Source organism: Electrophorus electricus, chromosome 11, assembly GCF_013358815.1.
Source record: "Electrophorus electricus isolate fEleEle1 chromosome 11, fEleEle1.pri, whole genome shotgun sequence".
NCBI classification, from domain to species: domain Eukaryota; kingdom Metazoa; phylum Chordata; class Actinopteri; order Gymnotiformes; family Gymnotidae; genus Electrophorus; species Electrophorus electricus.
The window spans coordinates 9,462,181-9,480,675 of NC_049545.1; the positions used below are offsets into that span (position 1 = coordinate 9,462,181).

General features: G+C 36.0%; 1 protein-coding gene across 2 annotated transcripts; it reads left to right on the plus strand.

Annotated features, from left to right (window-relative positions):
- Positions 1-2,402: 2,402 nt before the first annotated feature.
- anxa11a (annexin A11a) lies at positions 2,403-16,446 on the plus strand. 2 transcript variants are annotated; one of them, XM_035531668.1, is made up of 15 exons: positions 2,403-2,540; positions 5,640-5,975; positions 8,854-8,948; positions 9,625-9,849; positions 10,002-10,089; positions 10,494-10,588; positions 10,833-10,946; positions 11,331-11,421; positions 11,567-11,646; positions 12,037-12,093; positions 12,174-12,267; positions 13,671-13,766; positions 15,017-15,075; positions 15,250-15,372; positions 15,641-16,446. In XM_035531668.1, the coding sequence occupies exons 2-15, from the start codon at positions 5,648-5,650 to the stop codon at positions 15,698-15,700; spliced, it is 1,605 nt and encodes a 534-aa protein (XP_035387561.1). In that variant the 5' UTR covers positions 2,403-2,540; positions 5,640-5,647; the 3' UTR covers positions 15,701-16,446. The 2 variants fall into 2 exon arrangements, with proteins under 2 accessions (XP_035387561.1, XP_035387562.1); XM_035531669.1 differs by having other exon boundaries at positions 8,854-8,927.
- Positions 16,447-18,495: the final 2,049 nt, after the last annotated feature.

The following is an 18,495-nucleotide window of genomic DNA, read 5'->3' on the forward strand; positions in this document are numbered from 1 at the left end:
TAAATTTTAAAATTCAAATCTTTTTTTTCTTCTTTATTCAATTTTTTTTCTTCATTATTCCCCTACAAATATTGTCATAATCAAAGCCAATTACATTAGGGGGTTACTGCAGTTCTTATTTTAACAGATAAAGGGAAACATTTCTAATCATTTTATTATGATATCCAATATACGGTGTTTAAAATTCATAAACTAGAAGCATGAAATAAATTATGACTTAGGTAGTGTACATTTGTCAGTTTTGTAGAGGGCGATATATGGAGGTCTTCAGTATAGCATAATTCATGAGCCATGTTTATAACACCTGTCCTTCAAACCCTGTCTGAGGGAATTGTCTACTACGTAATTATCTCTCTGCATACTAAAAAGATTATCTGCGGTAATATACAGTATCCCAACTTTCTGTCCAAACTAATGAGAGCTTTCTCAAAGACAAAGGGTATAGAAAGTGTACTATTTTGCATATTGTGACAAAACAGGAAGATACTGAATACAATCAAAAGTGCTAAACATTAAACCTGTATGAGTACATGCTTACATTGTCATTTAGGAGGGTTAAGACCTTCTCATCTACGTGCATTGCATAAATCTGCTTAAGTTGGCAAGGCAAAAAAGCTTTCTCAACTAGTTGCAATGTGATGATTTTATCTGTTCTTCTTGTATTTATTTTTAACTTAGGATGAATACACAATAGCAGAGCAATAATAGTTTGTACCTCATAATAATACCTGATTAATTTTCATTTCAATGATGGTGAATTTGTGACTTTTTATGGATTTCGCCTTTCGCCTTTCGCCTTTCACCTGGATGCTTCAGAGATTTTAATTAACACCACATCCCACATAAATGTCTAACCACCATGATCCCTAACCAGCCTCATGACCCAAGGTGACCAGGCCAGTGATTACTGTTAAGACTTGACTTTTGACACTACTCTCTGGCATGTCTCACAGATCTTTATTATGTGATCTCTGTGACTCTGTATTAATCTTATTTTTAATTTTCATCTTTATTATCTGGATGAGAGAAAGCTGTTCAGCACAATGCTTGAGTGTAGCAGGTGAGATACCACACATGCCTGCTGCTTTCTTATTCTTCTGTTTTCTGAGAAACTGGCTGACCTGATGTTCAGAGATGGTGATTGGTGTTGGACAACAGGATGTAGGTTCTAAGGAGGTGAGAATGAGCACAAGTGAGGTGTGACAAATTTGCAGGCTGGGGGTTGCAGGCTGACTGTAGTTAGACTGCGAGAAAGCTGTAGATGTCCATTGTCTTTCAAACCATGAGTAGAAGTTGCTTGTTTGATAGCAGGGGATCTGCTGTGACCTTTGGTTCAGCTTGTAATTGGTGAATGTTCAAAGTCCTCACCAATAGAAAAACAGTCATTTGAATAGGGCAGTGATAGCTTGGTGGTTAAGGTACTTGACTTGTAATCAGAAGGTTGCTGGTTTAAGCCACACCACTGCCAAGTTGCTACTGTTGGACCCCTGAGCAATGCCCTTAGCCCTCAATTGCTCAAGTTGTACTCAGTCATAATTGTAAGTTGCTTTGATAAAAGTGTCAGGTAAATGAACGGAGTACCTGTTCTAGTTTTTCTGTATTTGTGTTTGGCGGTCCTTGTTGAGTGCACACAGCCATTTTGTATGCACTGCAGTCGTCACACCTGTAGGTCATAGGTGCAATGTATTCCATACAGAGAAAAGCATGTCTCTTAAAACTATCCACATTTCACTCATGTCAAACAATCCACTCCATTAATTCACTTTGATTAAACTGGCATGTACTTCTTACTGTTTGTAGAAATCCCTATGTGCTGCTGCACATGACCACTTATGGTAATTGCTAGCAAGACATGAATGAATGTATATGCTGCATATCTGTTAATGTTTTATAACTTATGTACGTGAATGACACATAGGCCTACATGAATAGGCGTTAACCCACATATAGCCCATGCGTAATTGTTTCACAAGTATGTACAAATGGTGGATGCTTCATCTGTGTGTGTGAGTAGGCTTATTTTGGTTCCAAACATATTTGTTTCCTTTAGTAAAAACGTTTTTATCCCACTAAAACAGTTTACCTCAGTCAGTTTTAATGAATAATTTAAAGATGTGACAGCAAATATTTCTAATATATACAAAAACTAAAGGCAAGAGTAACAAGAGTGACTTTGGAATAGAACAATGACCGTTCCGGTTTGAAAAGCTAATTTCTTTCGCAAACCCTACTCTTAGTAAACAGGGTCAGTGAGAAATCTAAACTGGAATCGCCTTTATAACGTGATGCAGTGTGTTAATGACTAGTTCGCGACGTAATGCATTTTTTCTGCTAAGTTCTGCATAGATTCACTGATCTTCTATCCCAGAAAATGAGGCAAACTGTGCTGGCTACTTCGCAGGAGCTGTGCTTAGCTCACTTTAAAACACACCCCTGACGTCTAAGGACTGACTGCAAGTGCCCTACCCACCGACGAATGTTAACTCGTTTCCTGATCAAAATATATTAACGAAGAGTCTGTTTAAGTGAGTTTTGGCAATGTAAGTATCCGAATTATTATTGTTAGCTATCTTGTTTGTTTCACTTTTGCTTTTGCTATCACCGTGTTTAAATTTTTAAAGGTCGATGTCGCTTATACTGTTACAGTTCAGCCCAGTCTCGGAATGTTTGACGTTATTCTGATACGAGACTCATGTCCGCGTTTTTGTTAAAAGAAATTGGTTTATTTTACACAATGGTTCCGTCTACATTTCATTAAGCATACGTAGTTTATGACACAATGGTTACACAAATGTACACTAAATTAGGTAGTGCACACAAGTCCACGTACTGGAGAAGTTAGGCCTTGTGGCCATAATCTTATTTTAGGTAGCTAGCTAGCAATATTGCAGGCTGCGTAGGCGGTTTCAGCTAAGGCCATTGATCGTTATGATGATCCACGGCATAAGTTACAATCGCTTTTAGTAGCGACATATACATTATTTATAGCCTATACATTAGCTAGCTATATATAATCTATAAAATCCATCTTCATCCTTTCACTTTTTTAGCCTTCCACTATACCCTTGTGGGGCTATATAAGCTACAGCCTACTGACTTAATAGCATTTTACCCATTGCTGGTAAGAATTCAAAGAACAATGTGAATTGACCAGAAGAATAGACGTCTACCTAGTGGGATAAATAAGATGATGTAACCTACCACTGATGTATTTCAAAACTCAGGTGTTGTGTCATTGTACTTTCCATGCGCACAGTTCACTTGTTGAGCTGGTCAGAATACTCATTTTGTGCTTGATAACATAAGTGGCAGTGTAAACACAGTCAGCATGCATATAGAAGGAAGCCATTGATAAAGAGTTATGTTTAGATATGTGCCAGTATTCAAATACACCAATGCTGGTTTCTGTGGCTGTAAAATGCAAAGCATGATTTTCTTGTGTATTTATTTTGGGCTAGCTTCAATTATGATGCACATGTTTTGCTTCAGGTGAGTTGCAGCTAAATATAAAGTATAACTATAATCATAAATTACAAATATAGCCATATATGGAAATCCACAGGTTCAAGCATATGTTTACTCTTTGAAAGGTGATATGATATGGTGCAAAAATACACACTTGTCCAAAAAATAAAATGGTAGGCTGAAAGGACAATGAAAAGTTTAAGAAGTGCATTTGATAAACAGATTTTTTTTAAATAGTGAGGCTTATAAAACACTTAGAAAGTCACTCCCTTGTACACACCATTCAAGTTTCATGTGGATCTGTCCATGTTAAGTCCATCGATTGCTTGCTAAAAACTGATTTGCTAATGGTAGACATGTTTTTTTGCAGTTATGGTAAAACTTTATCCAGCTTGAACACACAAGCAGCAGGCAGAAATTCGCTGTGATCAGACTAGCGATTCCTGAAAAATGGATATTAGCAGTTAATTTGTAGTGTCCCCGTTGACTAACTTCACCAGTGTTGGTTAGCTCCCTATTCCAGCTTTATATTTATATTGATTCGCTTTCAGCAGCTATTGAAGCAGCTATCTGGCAGTGGTAGTTCAGTGGTTAAGGTACTCATCTTGTAATCAGACGGTTGCCAGGTCAAGGCCCATCACCACCATGTTTCCACTGGTGGGCCCCTGAGCAAGGCCCTTAACCCCCATTTGCTGAAGTTATATTAACTATAAAATAATTATAATACATAATTGTAAATCGCTTTGGATAAAAGCATCAGCTAATTTCCGTAAATGTATTGTGTTGTGGATTGAGGAATGTGCGTTATTGTCAATGTTGGTATGTTTGTATGGGTATTTGGAAATTGAAGGGTGGTGATCTCTTTTATTTATTTTTTTATCATAAAGCACTTTGGTATAAATATACCACATAGATATAATTTTACAAACTTAATTACTTACTATCCCAAAGCCAATAGTGATATAGGTCTTTTACATTTCATAAAAATTAATTAAGCCATCTAGAATGTATAGCTGTTTAAGTAAATAAAGCTCAGTCTATGGACTTTTGATTGGCATAGCAGTAATATTTGTAAATATCATGTTTTAAATAATTTTTTAGGTTCAGACTCTTGCAAATACTATGACACCAATTTTGTGCAGATCAGGTGAGAACCATAGGAATAGGGGCAAACATCCGCTTGTATGTCATTTTCAAACTATTCAAGTGTAGCAACAAAAAACAGCATTCATCTTTTCGTCATCTTTCGGATTTGATCACTTCCCACCCCTTAGGTAAGTCTCATGCAACATCAGGGGGTGGAGTGACATGTTCAGAAAATAGCGCTATCCACCCCTTTCTGATGCATGAGCTTACAGACACCCATGATCGGTATGTGTCACTGTAATTGACAAGGGAAAAGTAAGTATGCCCTTCCTCCCTCCCACCCTCCCTGAGCACAGATAATTTGCTTTCTAGGGCTCCTAGCCAAGGATGGCTGTAGCATCAACTGGGATTGAACTCATGCTCTCCCAATCATAGGGTGAATGCTTTTCTGTTGCGCCTGTTGTAGTTCATAGATCTTACTCACCCCCCTGCCCATGTGTTTAGGGAAGTCAGCATGGTTATACAGATAATAAAATATGCTCGTTTTGTTAAAGGCACAGCCCTAGCTGTCAGGCTCTATTGCCTTTTTACAGTTTGGAAGTAGGTCTAGCCTAGAAGTAGGTCTAGCCTATTACTTATGTTTATATGGGCCCCACTTATGTGAAGCAGACTTTCCAGTTGTACTTCATTCGGATTTGGGTGGGAATGAAGACCTTTTCAGAGGGGAGCTGCGATCAGTGTGTTGTGTATGGAGAAATAGTCTCCGAAATAAACCAGGGCAAACAAACATTATTTCACATATGTAGATCTCACATTTCTGTCTAGTATGTTGCAGTAAAATCAATCTTGAGTTTCTAGACAACTGATGGTCATATTGCCTTTATCTTTGTAATGTTTATGTTGAATCAATGCAAAGTTTTTACAATGAACATTAGATCCTTGTGTGTTCCATTTCTTCTGAATTTGTTCATGGTCTTATTATTTTTTAAATTTAACAATCTCCCTAATGATAATGGTGTTTTTCCCCAGGCATTAAATGTCAGTGCTTATATGGTACTAAAAGACATGGTGTTTCAATCTTTCTTCAGATAAAATCATGAGTTATCCTGGCTATCCACCCCAGCCTGGCGGTTACCCTCCACAAGCTGGTGGTTATCCTCCACAGGCTGGTGGTTACCCTCCACAGGCTGGTGGTTACCCTCCACAGGCTGGTGGTTACCCTCCACAGGCTGGTGGTTACCCTCCACAAGCTGGTGGTTACCCTCCACAGGCTGGGGGATATCCTCCACAACCAGGAACCTACCCTCCCCCAGCCGGGGGTTATCCTCCTCAAGCAGGAGGATACCCATCTCAGCAAGGCGGCTACCCTCCTCAGCCTGGTGCCTACTCAGGGCAGCAAGGAGCCTATCCACCCATTCCAACAGGTATGTCATTCTTAGGTTGACTCTGTATGTTGAAGGCTTGGTAGGCATGGTAACCAAAACTGGAAGGCATAGGTGGTGCTACCAAAAACAAAACATCATGTATGGAAACTCCTGTTGAGTTAACACACAGCTGACTGGCTGACTCATTTCTCATTTTTCAATGACACAAGGTCTACTGCTGAATAGCCCTGTGTACTGTGAGTTTAGGTTTTTGTGCCACAGATTATATGGATTATATTCAGATGTACATCTGAAAACATCTTCTGCCACGATGCAGTGTTAACTTTCCTTCCCTGTGAGTCAAAACTCCTACTTTGGGTGTATCAAGAAATACACAGATATTTAAGTCTACTGTGGTAGTAATGTAAGGACATTTTTGCTATATTATTTGCTATATCTTTAACCTCCTTTTAGGTTACTGTCCCAGCACATTTAGTCAGACTTAAAATGTAAACCATTGAATATCACAGATCCCCTGATTTACTTAGGTGTGTAAAACATGTGCAAACTTGATTACACTTGCACAAAATTCAACTACAGCATCTGAACAAAATAACACGTTTTTTCTGTTTTGTGAGTTTGACTTCATGAATATGCCAATTAGGGCATTTGTGCTGAAAGGTGAACAATGCAGGGCAGTGTGAACTAGATTCACTTGGCATCTGCTGTGTGATTTAGAAAGCCTCAAAGAATTTTCCAGAATGGAGATTGCATATGTGAAGTAATATGACTAAAAGGCAGGTACTAGTCTGTTGCATGATTTATGGCTGCTGATATTGTGATGACATGGCAACCTAAAGAATATTTGCTGAGAACAGTTTATTAATGTATGTGACTTTCTGGGTTCGTTAAATGCTATGGGAGGTTTTTTGTTGTTTTTTATGTCTTGCTTGCTTTTCTTCTTCAGCTGTTTTGTTTGCTGCCATTATTTAAATTTTAGTTTATTTTAGTTTATTCTTTTATTTCTTTAGAAGATCTTTAATATAGACCAACTAAGTTTCCATTTCCGTTTCCATTAGATTTCTTTGAGATCTGAACCATGGGTATTGACAGAGGTGTGTAGTAACGTGCTACATTTATTTTGTTTTGAACAAATTGTACTTTTAAGAGTTGGAACAAATAGTTTACAACCGATTATACTCACATATCGTGCTGTATAGTAGGCCTATGGAAAATCGGTACCAAAAGTTGAGCCCCTCTTGATGGCAGACTACTACTGGACACTGAAGCCCAGATATTGGCAAAATCATACACCTCTACAAGATTGTACATATTTTACATGTAATAACTTAATAATAAGTATTAACCTTATTTATGAATAAATAATATACACTTAAAGACCATGCCTGAGAGAAACATCTTGAAAACAGATTTGAAGTCAGCATAAAAAGAAATATGAGCACTACATATTTTAGTTTGTGGGACACACACACACACAGACAGCCACACAAACACACACACATATACACACACACAAAGGTTTAAGTTTATATATATATATATATATATATATATATATATATATATATATATATATATATATATATATATATATATATATATATATATATATAAAAGTTTTAATATTGATCCCAATAGTAATGTGGTTACTCTAGTTCAGATTAATTATTTAAGGTTTTCTAAAGGGATTCTTGAGATAAATGTGGTTTATGTATGGGGTCTTTCCAGAGATTGTATATTTTTCCTGCATTGACTATATTTTTGTTTTCCCTAACTTGGTCATCTATATGATCAGTTTTTACCACCAGTGGTAGTTTCTGATCATTCAGTTTTTCTCACTGCCACACTTCCTTAGGATATTTCAGTGGGAGTTCATAGACACCATTGTCCAGTCATCATGTAACTTGTAAAGCAATCTATTTATGTCACGATCAGTCCCTTCCATAATTTTCCCTGTCATGTATTTAGTTCCGTTCCATAGTTTCATTTTGTCCTCACATTGTTTGACTGCGTACACCTGTCCCTTGTTTCTAGTACATGTATTTAAACCCTGTTGTGTGCCTTGGTCATGGCTGTTTGTTGTTTGAATTTTTGAATTTGTGAATGTGTTTCGTTATGGTTGTTTCTTTGTATTCCGTGCCTTTGTGTGTATCTTAGCCTTCGTCTTTCCTAGTCTTAGTTATAGCCTGATTCCAGGTTTGCCTTTCTGTGTGTTTGTTTTGTTTAATCATGTTTCCTCATACCCTCCGTGTCGGCTCTATGACCGTAGACTGCCTAAACGACAATGATTTTGGATTTGCCCATAATAAAACTCGATCCTCTCCGCACATGCGTCTGCCTCCTTACTGCTCAATGTTAAAATTGATTTCCTACGAGCTATGGTTGCTTTCAGCTAAACTAAAGAGGAACGATGATTCTTCATTTGGAAACAGAAAAACCAAACTGTCTTTATTTTAATGAGAAGCTTGTTATTTAAACAGTATGGGGGAAAGGGTTAGTTTATACTGAAAGTTGTAATGGATAAATGTTCACTTTAATTATTATTTATATTAATCTGTAGTGGAGGCTGTGTGCTCATGGTAGGACACACTCTCAAGTATATATCAGGGGCTGGTTGACCAGATTTGTGCTGTTCCTCTGTTTGACTTGTGTGGCCTATATAAATGCAACTGGAGTAGTTGTCTCTGAGATAAAAATCCAAATAGGTGTAAAGTGATTGTGTTATAGAACCAACACAAATACTTTAAGTAGACTTTGTTTGATAATGATTTGCTTTTGCAGCTAGAATTTTAGTAAAGCATAACTTTAAATAAGATACACCAACAAATGGAAATAACAGTGAGGTTTAAAGGAACTAATTTTTTAAAAGCAGCTTTGCATTAACTGTTCTATATTTCCATTTTATCATTTTCTATAGGTGGCTGGGGAGCTCCTGGTGCTCCTGGAGTGTCTTCAATTGGTCTAGATAATTTGTCCAATCCTGGATTCACTGTGAGTAATCTGCCTGCAATGGTAAGTCTTTTCTGCTGTAGGAGTGAAGTTTCTTATGAGCAAGAAATACTTAGTGATAAAGCTATGTAAAATCTTCCTTAAATATTTATGTATTTTTCTTTAATATTTAAACCTAAGACACACTAGTCTAGCAGAACTAGTCAATAAGAACTGTGATAAGAATTATGATGTAAGCAAAAATATACCTTTAATAATGTTTAATTTGCATGAGGCAGTTTGGCTTTGATAAGTAAACTCTGACCTTCTATCAACTCATGTGTGTTTATATATATATATATATATATATATATATATATATATATATATATATATATATATATATATATATATACACACACACACACACACACACATTTTAATAATAAAAAATATCTTAAGCTAATAATTTCTATATTAGTAAATATATAAAATGTATACATTTGTATAAGTTTATAAAGTCAGTTATTATCATAGTAATGCGATACAAATACAAATACAGATCATACTTCACTTAGAGACAGCATTTTATAAGAATTGGAGAACACAGAAATGTGAATATATCTGATTGCAACTGTGATGTATGGGTGGTTTAAATCCAAATCTATGCATATTCTATCAAGTGCCAAGCAGTTATCCAATTCCCCATCTTCCCCATCATGCTGTATAACTTAAAGATCCTTGTGGCCTTTACCCTCAGCCAGGAGGAGGCATGCCCCAGGTGCCAGGGATGGGCTACCCAGGAGGGCCTGCCCCTGGCCAGCCTATGCCAGGGTACCCACAAGCCCCATCACCTAACCCCTCCATGCCAGGCTTCCCACAAGGCCCTTCGCCTACTCCATCCATGCCTGCCTACCCAAATGTGCCCTCTCCCAATCTGTCCATGCCCACTTACAGAGGAGGTGCTCCCGTGGTCCCTATCAATGTAAGTGACACCCTCCTCTGCCCTCTTTATGTAAAGTATCTTTCTCCTATATATTGCTGCTTCTAAAACTAATGCACAAGAAAACTGAAAAAAATGGTCAACATTTTTCCTGTTTATTTTGGATTATGGTTGCCCTGCCTTCCTAAATTTAGCGTGGATTCAGAGGAACGATCCAAGACTTTCCTGGAGCTGATCCATTAAAAGACGTGGAGGTTCTTAGAAAGGCTATGAAAGGCTTTGGTGAATATCTTATGCTATATCTTTATTTTTTGTTTCCATTCTTCCACTTAACGGGTTCTTCATAAATGCCTGTTTTTGCAACAGTACTGTTGTACTACTGAGTGAGGTTATCTTGTGTATGTGTACTGCTTTTGAGGTTATCTTTTGTGTGTGCGTGTGTCCTGCTTTTGAGATTAGCTTGTATGTGTGTGCCCTCTTTTGAAGTTAGTTTATGTGTATGGCTTATTTTTGCAACACCACAGCACTGTGGAATCAAATTAGTTTTTGTGTGTGTGGGTCCATGTTTAAGAAGAATTCAGGTTTCCCCTGTTAATCCCAGAAACAAATTGAAGATTAACCAGAAAATTAGTTCTCTTCTGAATTTTGGCTTTTATTTGATAGGTGACTTTGATGTGTTTCAACAGGCACGGATGAACAGGCTATCATTAATCTGCTTGGAAGTCGTTCTAACAAGCAACGTGTACCGCTTGTCATTGCATATAAAACTTCATATGGGAAGGTATTTCTTAAGACATATTATGGTCTTTGCTCATGAAAAGATGTTTTAAGCAGTTTATTACTGCCTTAATTTCTTGATTCCTGTCTCACCTGCAGAACATGTTAAGATAGTGATTTTAAAATGTGGAATTGGGTTGACACCTGCATGTGGGCTATTGTGAATCAATATTATCCCCAGAGTATGCAGGAACTCTCCTTTAGTGTCCATACTGCTGTGGCTGATCTTCATATGGCCTGTTTTCCAGGACTTGATTAAGGATTTAAAGTCTGAACTGTCTGGTAACTTTGAGAAGGTTGTGCTAGCCATGTTGAAGACTCCTGTTCAGTATGATGCTTCTGAGATTAGAGAAGCAATTAAGGTTTGTAAATAATTTCACTATGGAAGCATATGATCAAATCAAAAATTTCTTAAGTTTGTGTTTGTTTTTATTTTCTTTACTGTCACATGAACAAGTGAAGTCACAATATGAAAAAGATCTTTTATATTTTAGACATTTAAAATACAGGGGGATAAATATATATATATTTTTATTTTATTTTATTTATTTATTTATTTATTTCCAAGACAAGAGCTCCACCCTGAATAAGAAGGTGGTTTATAGTTAAGGTAGATTATTTAACTTATTTAAATGCTAACGTGATGTTTCAGTATCTCCAGTACCTGAGCTTTTAACAGTGCAGTTACGAAGATAAATGAGTGGGAATACGCTAGCATTTAATATGTTGATTTCAATACCTGACAGGGGGCAGGGACTGATGAGGCCTGTCTGATCGAGATCCTGGCCTCCCGCTCTAACGAAGAAATCAGAGAAATCAATAAAGTCTACAAAGCTGGTTTGTTCTCATGCCACATTACACCCGGCAGTTATAGATGCCAATTTGCCATCATGTCTTTGTTGTTTACTATGTGGTCTGAATCTGAAGCAGCCCTGAAAGTGTAGCATTTTATGGCCTCCAAAGTTTTGTTATGCTTTTCCAGAGTACAAGAAAAAGCTGGAAGATTCCATCACTGGAGACACCTCAGGGCACTTCCGCAGACTGCTGGTCTCTCTGGCTCAGGTACAGTATAGGCTGTTTTTTAGTGTTATAATGGTCTGCTATTGTACCCTGTGAATTCTTGACTAGTAATCGGAAGATTGTCAATTCAAGTCCCACCACTGCTAAGTTGCTACTGTTGAGTTCCTGCTCAAGTTGTATTCATCGTAAGTTGCTTTGGATAAAAGCATTAGCTAAATGCCGTAAATGTAAATGTAAATTCCAACAAAACAGATCCTAGTCAGATCATAAGACTTTTTGCCTATCAGTTCTGATTAAACAACTCTCCCAGACTTTTTGCTATTTAACAAGGACCCTTAAACTTTTTTGCGGCTAATTAATGCATTGCATTACCACTTACATAATTTAAAAACATTACAATATTAGTTCTTTTTTCCCCCCCTTATTCCAAAGGGCAATCGTGATGAGAGAGAGACTGTGGACATATCATTAGCCAAACAAGATGCTCAGGTAATGACAAACCATTCTTAGCATGTTATTCTTCAGTCTTAAAGACTCTCAAATCATGTATACATTGTATTTGTCTTTAGATTCTCTATCAGGCGGGAGAAAATAAACTTGGCACAGATGAGTCCAAGTTTAATGCCATCCTATGCTCTCGAAGTAAACCTCATCTTAGAGCAGGTAATTCATTACTTTTCAAAAACTGACGACAAAGGAGAATTATTCCAAAAATGTTTTTAAAAAGTATTGATGTAATTAATTATTTGTTTTCACATATGAATTGGATTCTGAGTACTAACCTTAATGTGCTGAGTACCTATATCAATTACTTTTTTGTTAAATATATAGCTATCAAAGTTTAATTATAGAGGATGGTATTAGTGCATCCCAAAATTCATTATTTTTAACCTGATGATGTTTGTTCCCAAAGTTTCATTTTCAGTTAAGAAAAATATAGTGAATTATAGCATACATATCATTGTTACATGGTACATAATGTATCATTTTGGTCACTGCCATACAACAATTTGTTAATTCTTGAATTGAACTGAATGTTATACTGTGATGATTTTTCCAGAAGTGTTCCCTGATTGGTCAAAGAAATCCATTAATTATTGTGGTGGTTTATTTATGCTAGATTAATTAGGAGTTTTGTTAGTTTACATTCAATACTACTGACCTATTCTTAGAGGAAAAAATCTGTTTTGTTTTCTTAGTGACCATGCTTGCTGGGCAAAACTTCCATTTCAGAGGAGACTGATAAATAAATACATCCACTCAAAAGAATAATCTATGTCCCCAATAGATGTCCTCCACATTCAGCTAATAAGAATTTTTCTTTATTAGAAATAATTTATCTGAAGCTGGTTATTGGCACACCATTCTTTTTTGTCAAACCAAGCCTTTAAAGTCACAATCTAAAACCTTCATATCAAATTGGCAACCATGACTCATCTTTTCTAAAACCATAAAAGAAGACCATGTGATACTTTTAAAACACTTATGCAAAAACAATAATCCTTTCACTAGATTTACAACCTCTGAAGGGTTTGTTTATATTTGCATCATTCATAATCTAATGGAATATATGCCATTAGATTTTGAATCATAGTGAAATAAAGCAGTTATATTGAAAACTGCTCTATCTAAAAAGCACTATTTAGGAGAATTAATAACGTATTGTACATTCAGTGTAGACTAAAATGTCTTTACAAATTCCTGATTGTGACTTTGAGGGAACTGTTTTTTGCATTACTGGCAAATATTATCTTGTACCATTTATTGTGTGAGACAGAGTTCATAGGTTGAATGGAAAATTAATTTTGTAATTATGTTTTTGACTAATTCATTTTTCTTGTGACGTACATAAGATGTGATATTGAATTAGAGAATTGTGGCACCCAAGTATATCCCCTGTCTCAGGTTATGCAGTCCTGTTGTTTTTAGGAAATTATATTCTGGAAATGAAAAGTTTCACAAGTCTGCAAGTAATATAACTGACATGATAGTCAGGGCATTAAAAGTAGAACTGCAGCATGATTTTTATCATGACATATGTTTAAAGAGCGATGTATTGGTAACAGTGTTCCAGGAGTACCAGCACATGTGTGGCCGAGACATTGAGAAGAGCCTTGAGAGGGAGATGTCTGGGAATCTGGAGAGTGGCATGCTGGCTGTTGGTGAGCTCTTTTGTTTGTTACTCATCCTGTTTGTCTGTCTGTGCTATGTGATTGTTAACCTCTATTCAAAGGCCACTAAAGGCTGTGTGCTGAACTTAAGTTGTGACGCATGCTTGCAAGCTTACAAAGGTGTTGGGGGTTTTTTTTGTATATGTATACACAGCATTAAATTATGGCCTAAACATCCATGACAGCCTTAGTATCTAGTATGTTATATTCATTCTACATACATTTTTACTGTAGATTCATCACTGTTTAGCTAATGACTATGATCAGATATACCTTGTACATTGAAAAGACGTATGTGCAGTAAACATTTTATATCTATGTAAACAATTTGCTTTAACTATTTTGTGTTCCTCACACTGCCCTCTATTCTGCTGTCAACTCCCAGGCTAATGGTAAAAATGTATAACCTCATATGGAGTTCATCAGCACTGTAATAAACACTCGCCATTGCTGTGTTGTCTGACCCTTGTGTGTCATGCATGGTTTTTAAGTGTTATGCTTAGGAAAAAAATAATTGTTTGTGTGTGTCTGTATGTAATCTTTTGTTGGCCAACAAACCTTTTTAGTGTGTTTATATATATTTATTTTCCATTTTTTGCTCCCTACATCTATCCTGCCTTCTAATTTGTGTCTGGATGGTTTGGAAATCATCATTTGTTAGATGTTTGAATTATTGTAAAGAAGACATTAAGATGTTTGTTGTAAGCAGGTTGTGTTATATGTGCACTGTTTGAAGTGATTGTAAGGATTGTAAGGATTGTTTATTTTGATCTTGATTTCTGTTTTCTTTACTATTGGCTATTTATCATGTAAATAGGCTGTTTATCATGTAAATTATTAATGATGTAAATTGTTTATTATGTAAATTGACCTCATTTGTTGTATGTAATGTTAAAGAAATGCTCTGTCATTATACCTTAAAACATATTTTATTCAGTATTCAGAACAGTTTGAATGTTTAGTGCATTTTTTGTCAAATGGCTTGGCTTCACAGTTACAGATAATGCAAGAAAGATGCCCTGGAATTATGCCCTGTGGAAATATATGGGAGGTCATTTTTTGCCCCATCTGTACCTCTGAAACCAAGCATTTGACAAAAGAAGTCTCAAAACATTTTTATGTATCCTGAATATTGAATAAAATGTGGTTTGTTTTTTTAGGTTTGACACTTGAAGTATTCCATTAAATGTGTCCTGTCTTGTGTGGGACAGTTAAATCTAAAAACATTTTCTTCTATGTAGTGAAGTGCATTAAGGACATGCCAGCCTTTTTTGCTGAGAGACTCTACAAAGCCATGAAGGTGAGGTACTTCACTCTTGTTCAGCTTCAGAAATGAAGTCTATCTCACATTCAGCTAATAAATAAATAAATGGGAAATGTTAAACAGAATTATTCTTAATTTTTACCTGATTTCCTGTTTGTGAAGTTTAAGACCTAACATTTAAAGTTAAAAATGGCATGCTTGTGTGTGCAGGGACTAGGAACGAAAGACTGCACCCTGATCCGCATTATGGTGTCTCGCTCCGAGGTGGACATGCTGGACATCCGCCAGGCTTATGTGAAGAAGTATGGGAGGTCTCTCTACACGGACATCTCTGTGAGTAAACCATCCTCCCAACATTCTTGCAGCCTTATTGTTCTTCATGACTATATACATTTTTACTACTTTGCACAGTACAGTGTAAATACTGTGGTTAATCAGTTTTATGACACAGTCCTGGGAGATACCAATGAAAGCATCATTGTGTATTATTATCATAGTAAAAATCTGTGTATTGCTCTTCAGTGTTACTTCCATTTTAGTCTGAGGTGATAGGTTATTAGGAAGGAGTGGTATTAAATGTTGATGCTTCCTTGGTTTGCAGGGTGACACCTCAGGGGATTACAAGAAGATACTGTTGAAGCTTTGTGGTGGAAGTGATTAGGGAACTGCAGCTTTCAACACCTCCAGGAAGACAAGCATGCCATATTGTGTCTGTAAAAATCTTATATATTATTATACTCTAATTATTATATACTATACAAATTAAGAAATATGCCAAAGTGCTCTACTACAGTTGCATGATGTTGCCATCGTTTATATAACTGCCATTTTTTCCTAGTCATGTAACATATTTCTTTTATGCAAATATTTGTGTTAAAGGAAGTATTTTGTTTGTCTTTTGTGCTGAGTATACTATGCCTTAGGAAATAAAATGAATAGTTAACATTTTTTGTAAAGTACTGGTAATGGGATTGTCATATATTTTTCTGAAAAAAAGAGATGATGAAATGTATGTTGCTATTTGAAATTTATAAGGTTTTAATTAGCAGCTGAATACCAAGTCAATATTTTTAAAATGTACATCAATTTTGGTAATCTAGTTAAATCTCCAAACAGGAATTGCTTAAACAACAACCTAGATTACTGACAGATGTCAAGTTAGTATGTATTATTGGAAATAAAATTATAGTTGCCTCTGCCAAAAATTGCCTGCCAGTTTAGTGATTCATTATTGCTTTTACATTATACCATTGTAGCTCTATTCCTGTTGAAGAGAAGCTAACACTTTATTTTGTGTTTAACAGTTTTGCTTTGTTTGCTTTCCCAAATTGTTTTCCTAGACACTATGGCAATACATTTCTAAGAATAAATAAAAAAATAGTCATTCAAGTGGCATGTGAAACTTTCGTTAAGCTTTGTTGTGTTCATTCTTTCATATTGCAAAACCAATTGCAAAACCAACCAATGTTTCTAAATATATATACCAACCACACCTTTATTAGAACATTTATATATTGGAAACACCTTGTGAGTATACAGTTACAAACTATAGCCCATCTGTTGTCATGCAGTTTGTCTTAGCCATGGTGGGTGGTGAGTATGTACATTTTGAAGTGCAGTAGAATATGAATGTGATGTCCATCAAATGAATTGCCTATGACTCAACTATGACTCATTCCTGTACTCTACCCTTAACTTCAGATTACATGCAGAGGCTCTGCATAGGACCCCATTACTGTATATAATGTAATTAGAGGTTACTTACTGTCAGGCTGAAAATTATGGAATGAATGGAATAGATAACGCAATCAGCAGATCACACTGATATTGCATTTAGTAACGATGCATTTAGTAACCGTAGTAACTAGTAAACTGCCAGTAGAGGGCAGTGTCGTTCTGTTGTGATCCTAATGTTCTGTTCTCAAAAACCATAGGAACAGTGTTTTATCAGTTTCTGCAAGTATCTAAACAGCCTTTAACTATAATTAACTATATTTCGTTAACTACATTTCTCCCAATGAATATACATAAAATTATTTGATGATGGTTCTCAGAACAACAGTGTTGAATTCATGTAATGGGTGAAAAGACAAACACGGGTTTCCCAACCGATAACCATCTCTATTTAATTTTCTAGCTTGCTGTAGGAGTTTTAGTTACAGTTCTTAACTTAATACCCCAGTTCTCTGTTTTAAAAAATTCACTGAATTACAAAATAAATCACAATGCAGAAAAAATGCAGTGCATTTTATATCAGTTGTAATGCCCTAAACTTTGAGAAGCATATTTGTCATGTGAACACATACCTGCTGTGTATTGCAGGAAAAGACAGGAAGGTTAAGATATTGTATTCTGTAGGCCTTTAATCCAATTGCTCTGCTTTTACCGTGTTGCTTATTTTTGCTGTGCTTGACTTTTACTTCTCTTTTATTTCTTTGAATGGATATCATGCACAGTAATATCTGTTCTTTTAATTTGCATTTTAATTATTTTAATTGTATTTATTATTAAGATGGGCCTTGCTGAGCTGTGTTTGTGGACATCACATGGCAACAGGACCTTCACCATAAACACTGTACAGAACACAGGATGTGCATTCTAGAGTCTCAGCACCTCATCCACACTATAATTGTATGCTAAAGTTCCATCTGTGTACAGTAATATGCTCTGTAATTTAGTGGTAGTTACTTTTAACGTGGCATTAAAGCAAAAGTAACAGTGACTATTCCATAACAACATTCTATTTCTGTCACTATAGTCAGGACATCCTCTTGTAAAACAACAAATTTGCTTTCTCATAAACATTCTGCAGGGAGGGTTCTGTTTTTATTTGTATGTGATGACTTCCTTGCTCCTGTTAAACAAATGTGTGCAAGTAACACATGTATGTGTATTTTTAATAGATTTCTTTTCCAAAATATTAAAAGCCCCATATAGCCATATCACTAGGAGACAACATGAGAAATGCACAGACCGTACACAGCTGTAGCCTTTGATAGATGCACAGACTGTACACAGCTGTTGACTTTGTATAGTGCTTGCAACCTCATGACATTGTGGAATGATAAACTGCATTGCTGCACTCCCCAGTATACCCATCAGAGCTCTTCAGCGGCATCAAAACACCCTAAACACCCTATTTTTCTCTGATGGTTACTTCAAATTTATGCTGGGAACATTTTCTGTGGTATTAAAATGACAAAGTACTCAAATTACTGGAAAGAGTTTACCTACAAATTATTACTTGAATATTTGCCACTTTCACAGTTTTCTTTCATAGCTATTTAGTGAATTGTAAAGTTAAACTCTTGGCCACACTGATATTCAAGTTCCAGATTAGGCCCAAAATGTAGCATACATTTATACATTTATGCTATTTATACTTATACATTTTGTTCTCTCAAAATTACTTTGGTGGGTGGGGGGTTGGATAAAGCAATCTCTTGAAATATGGTT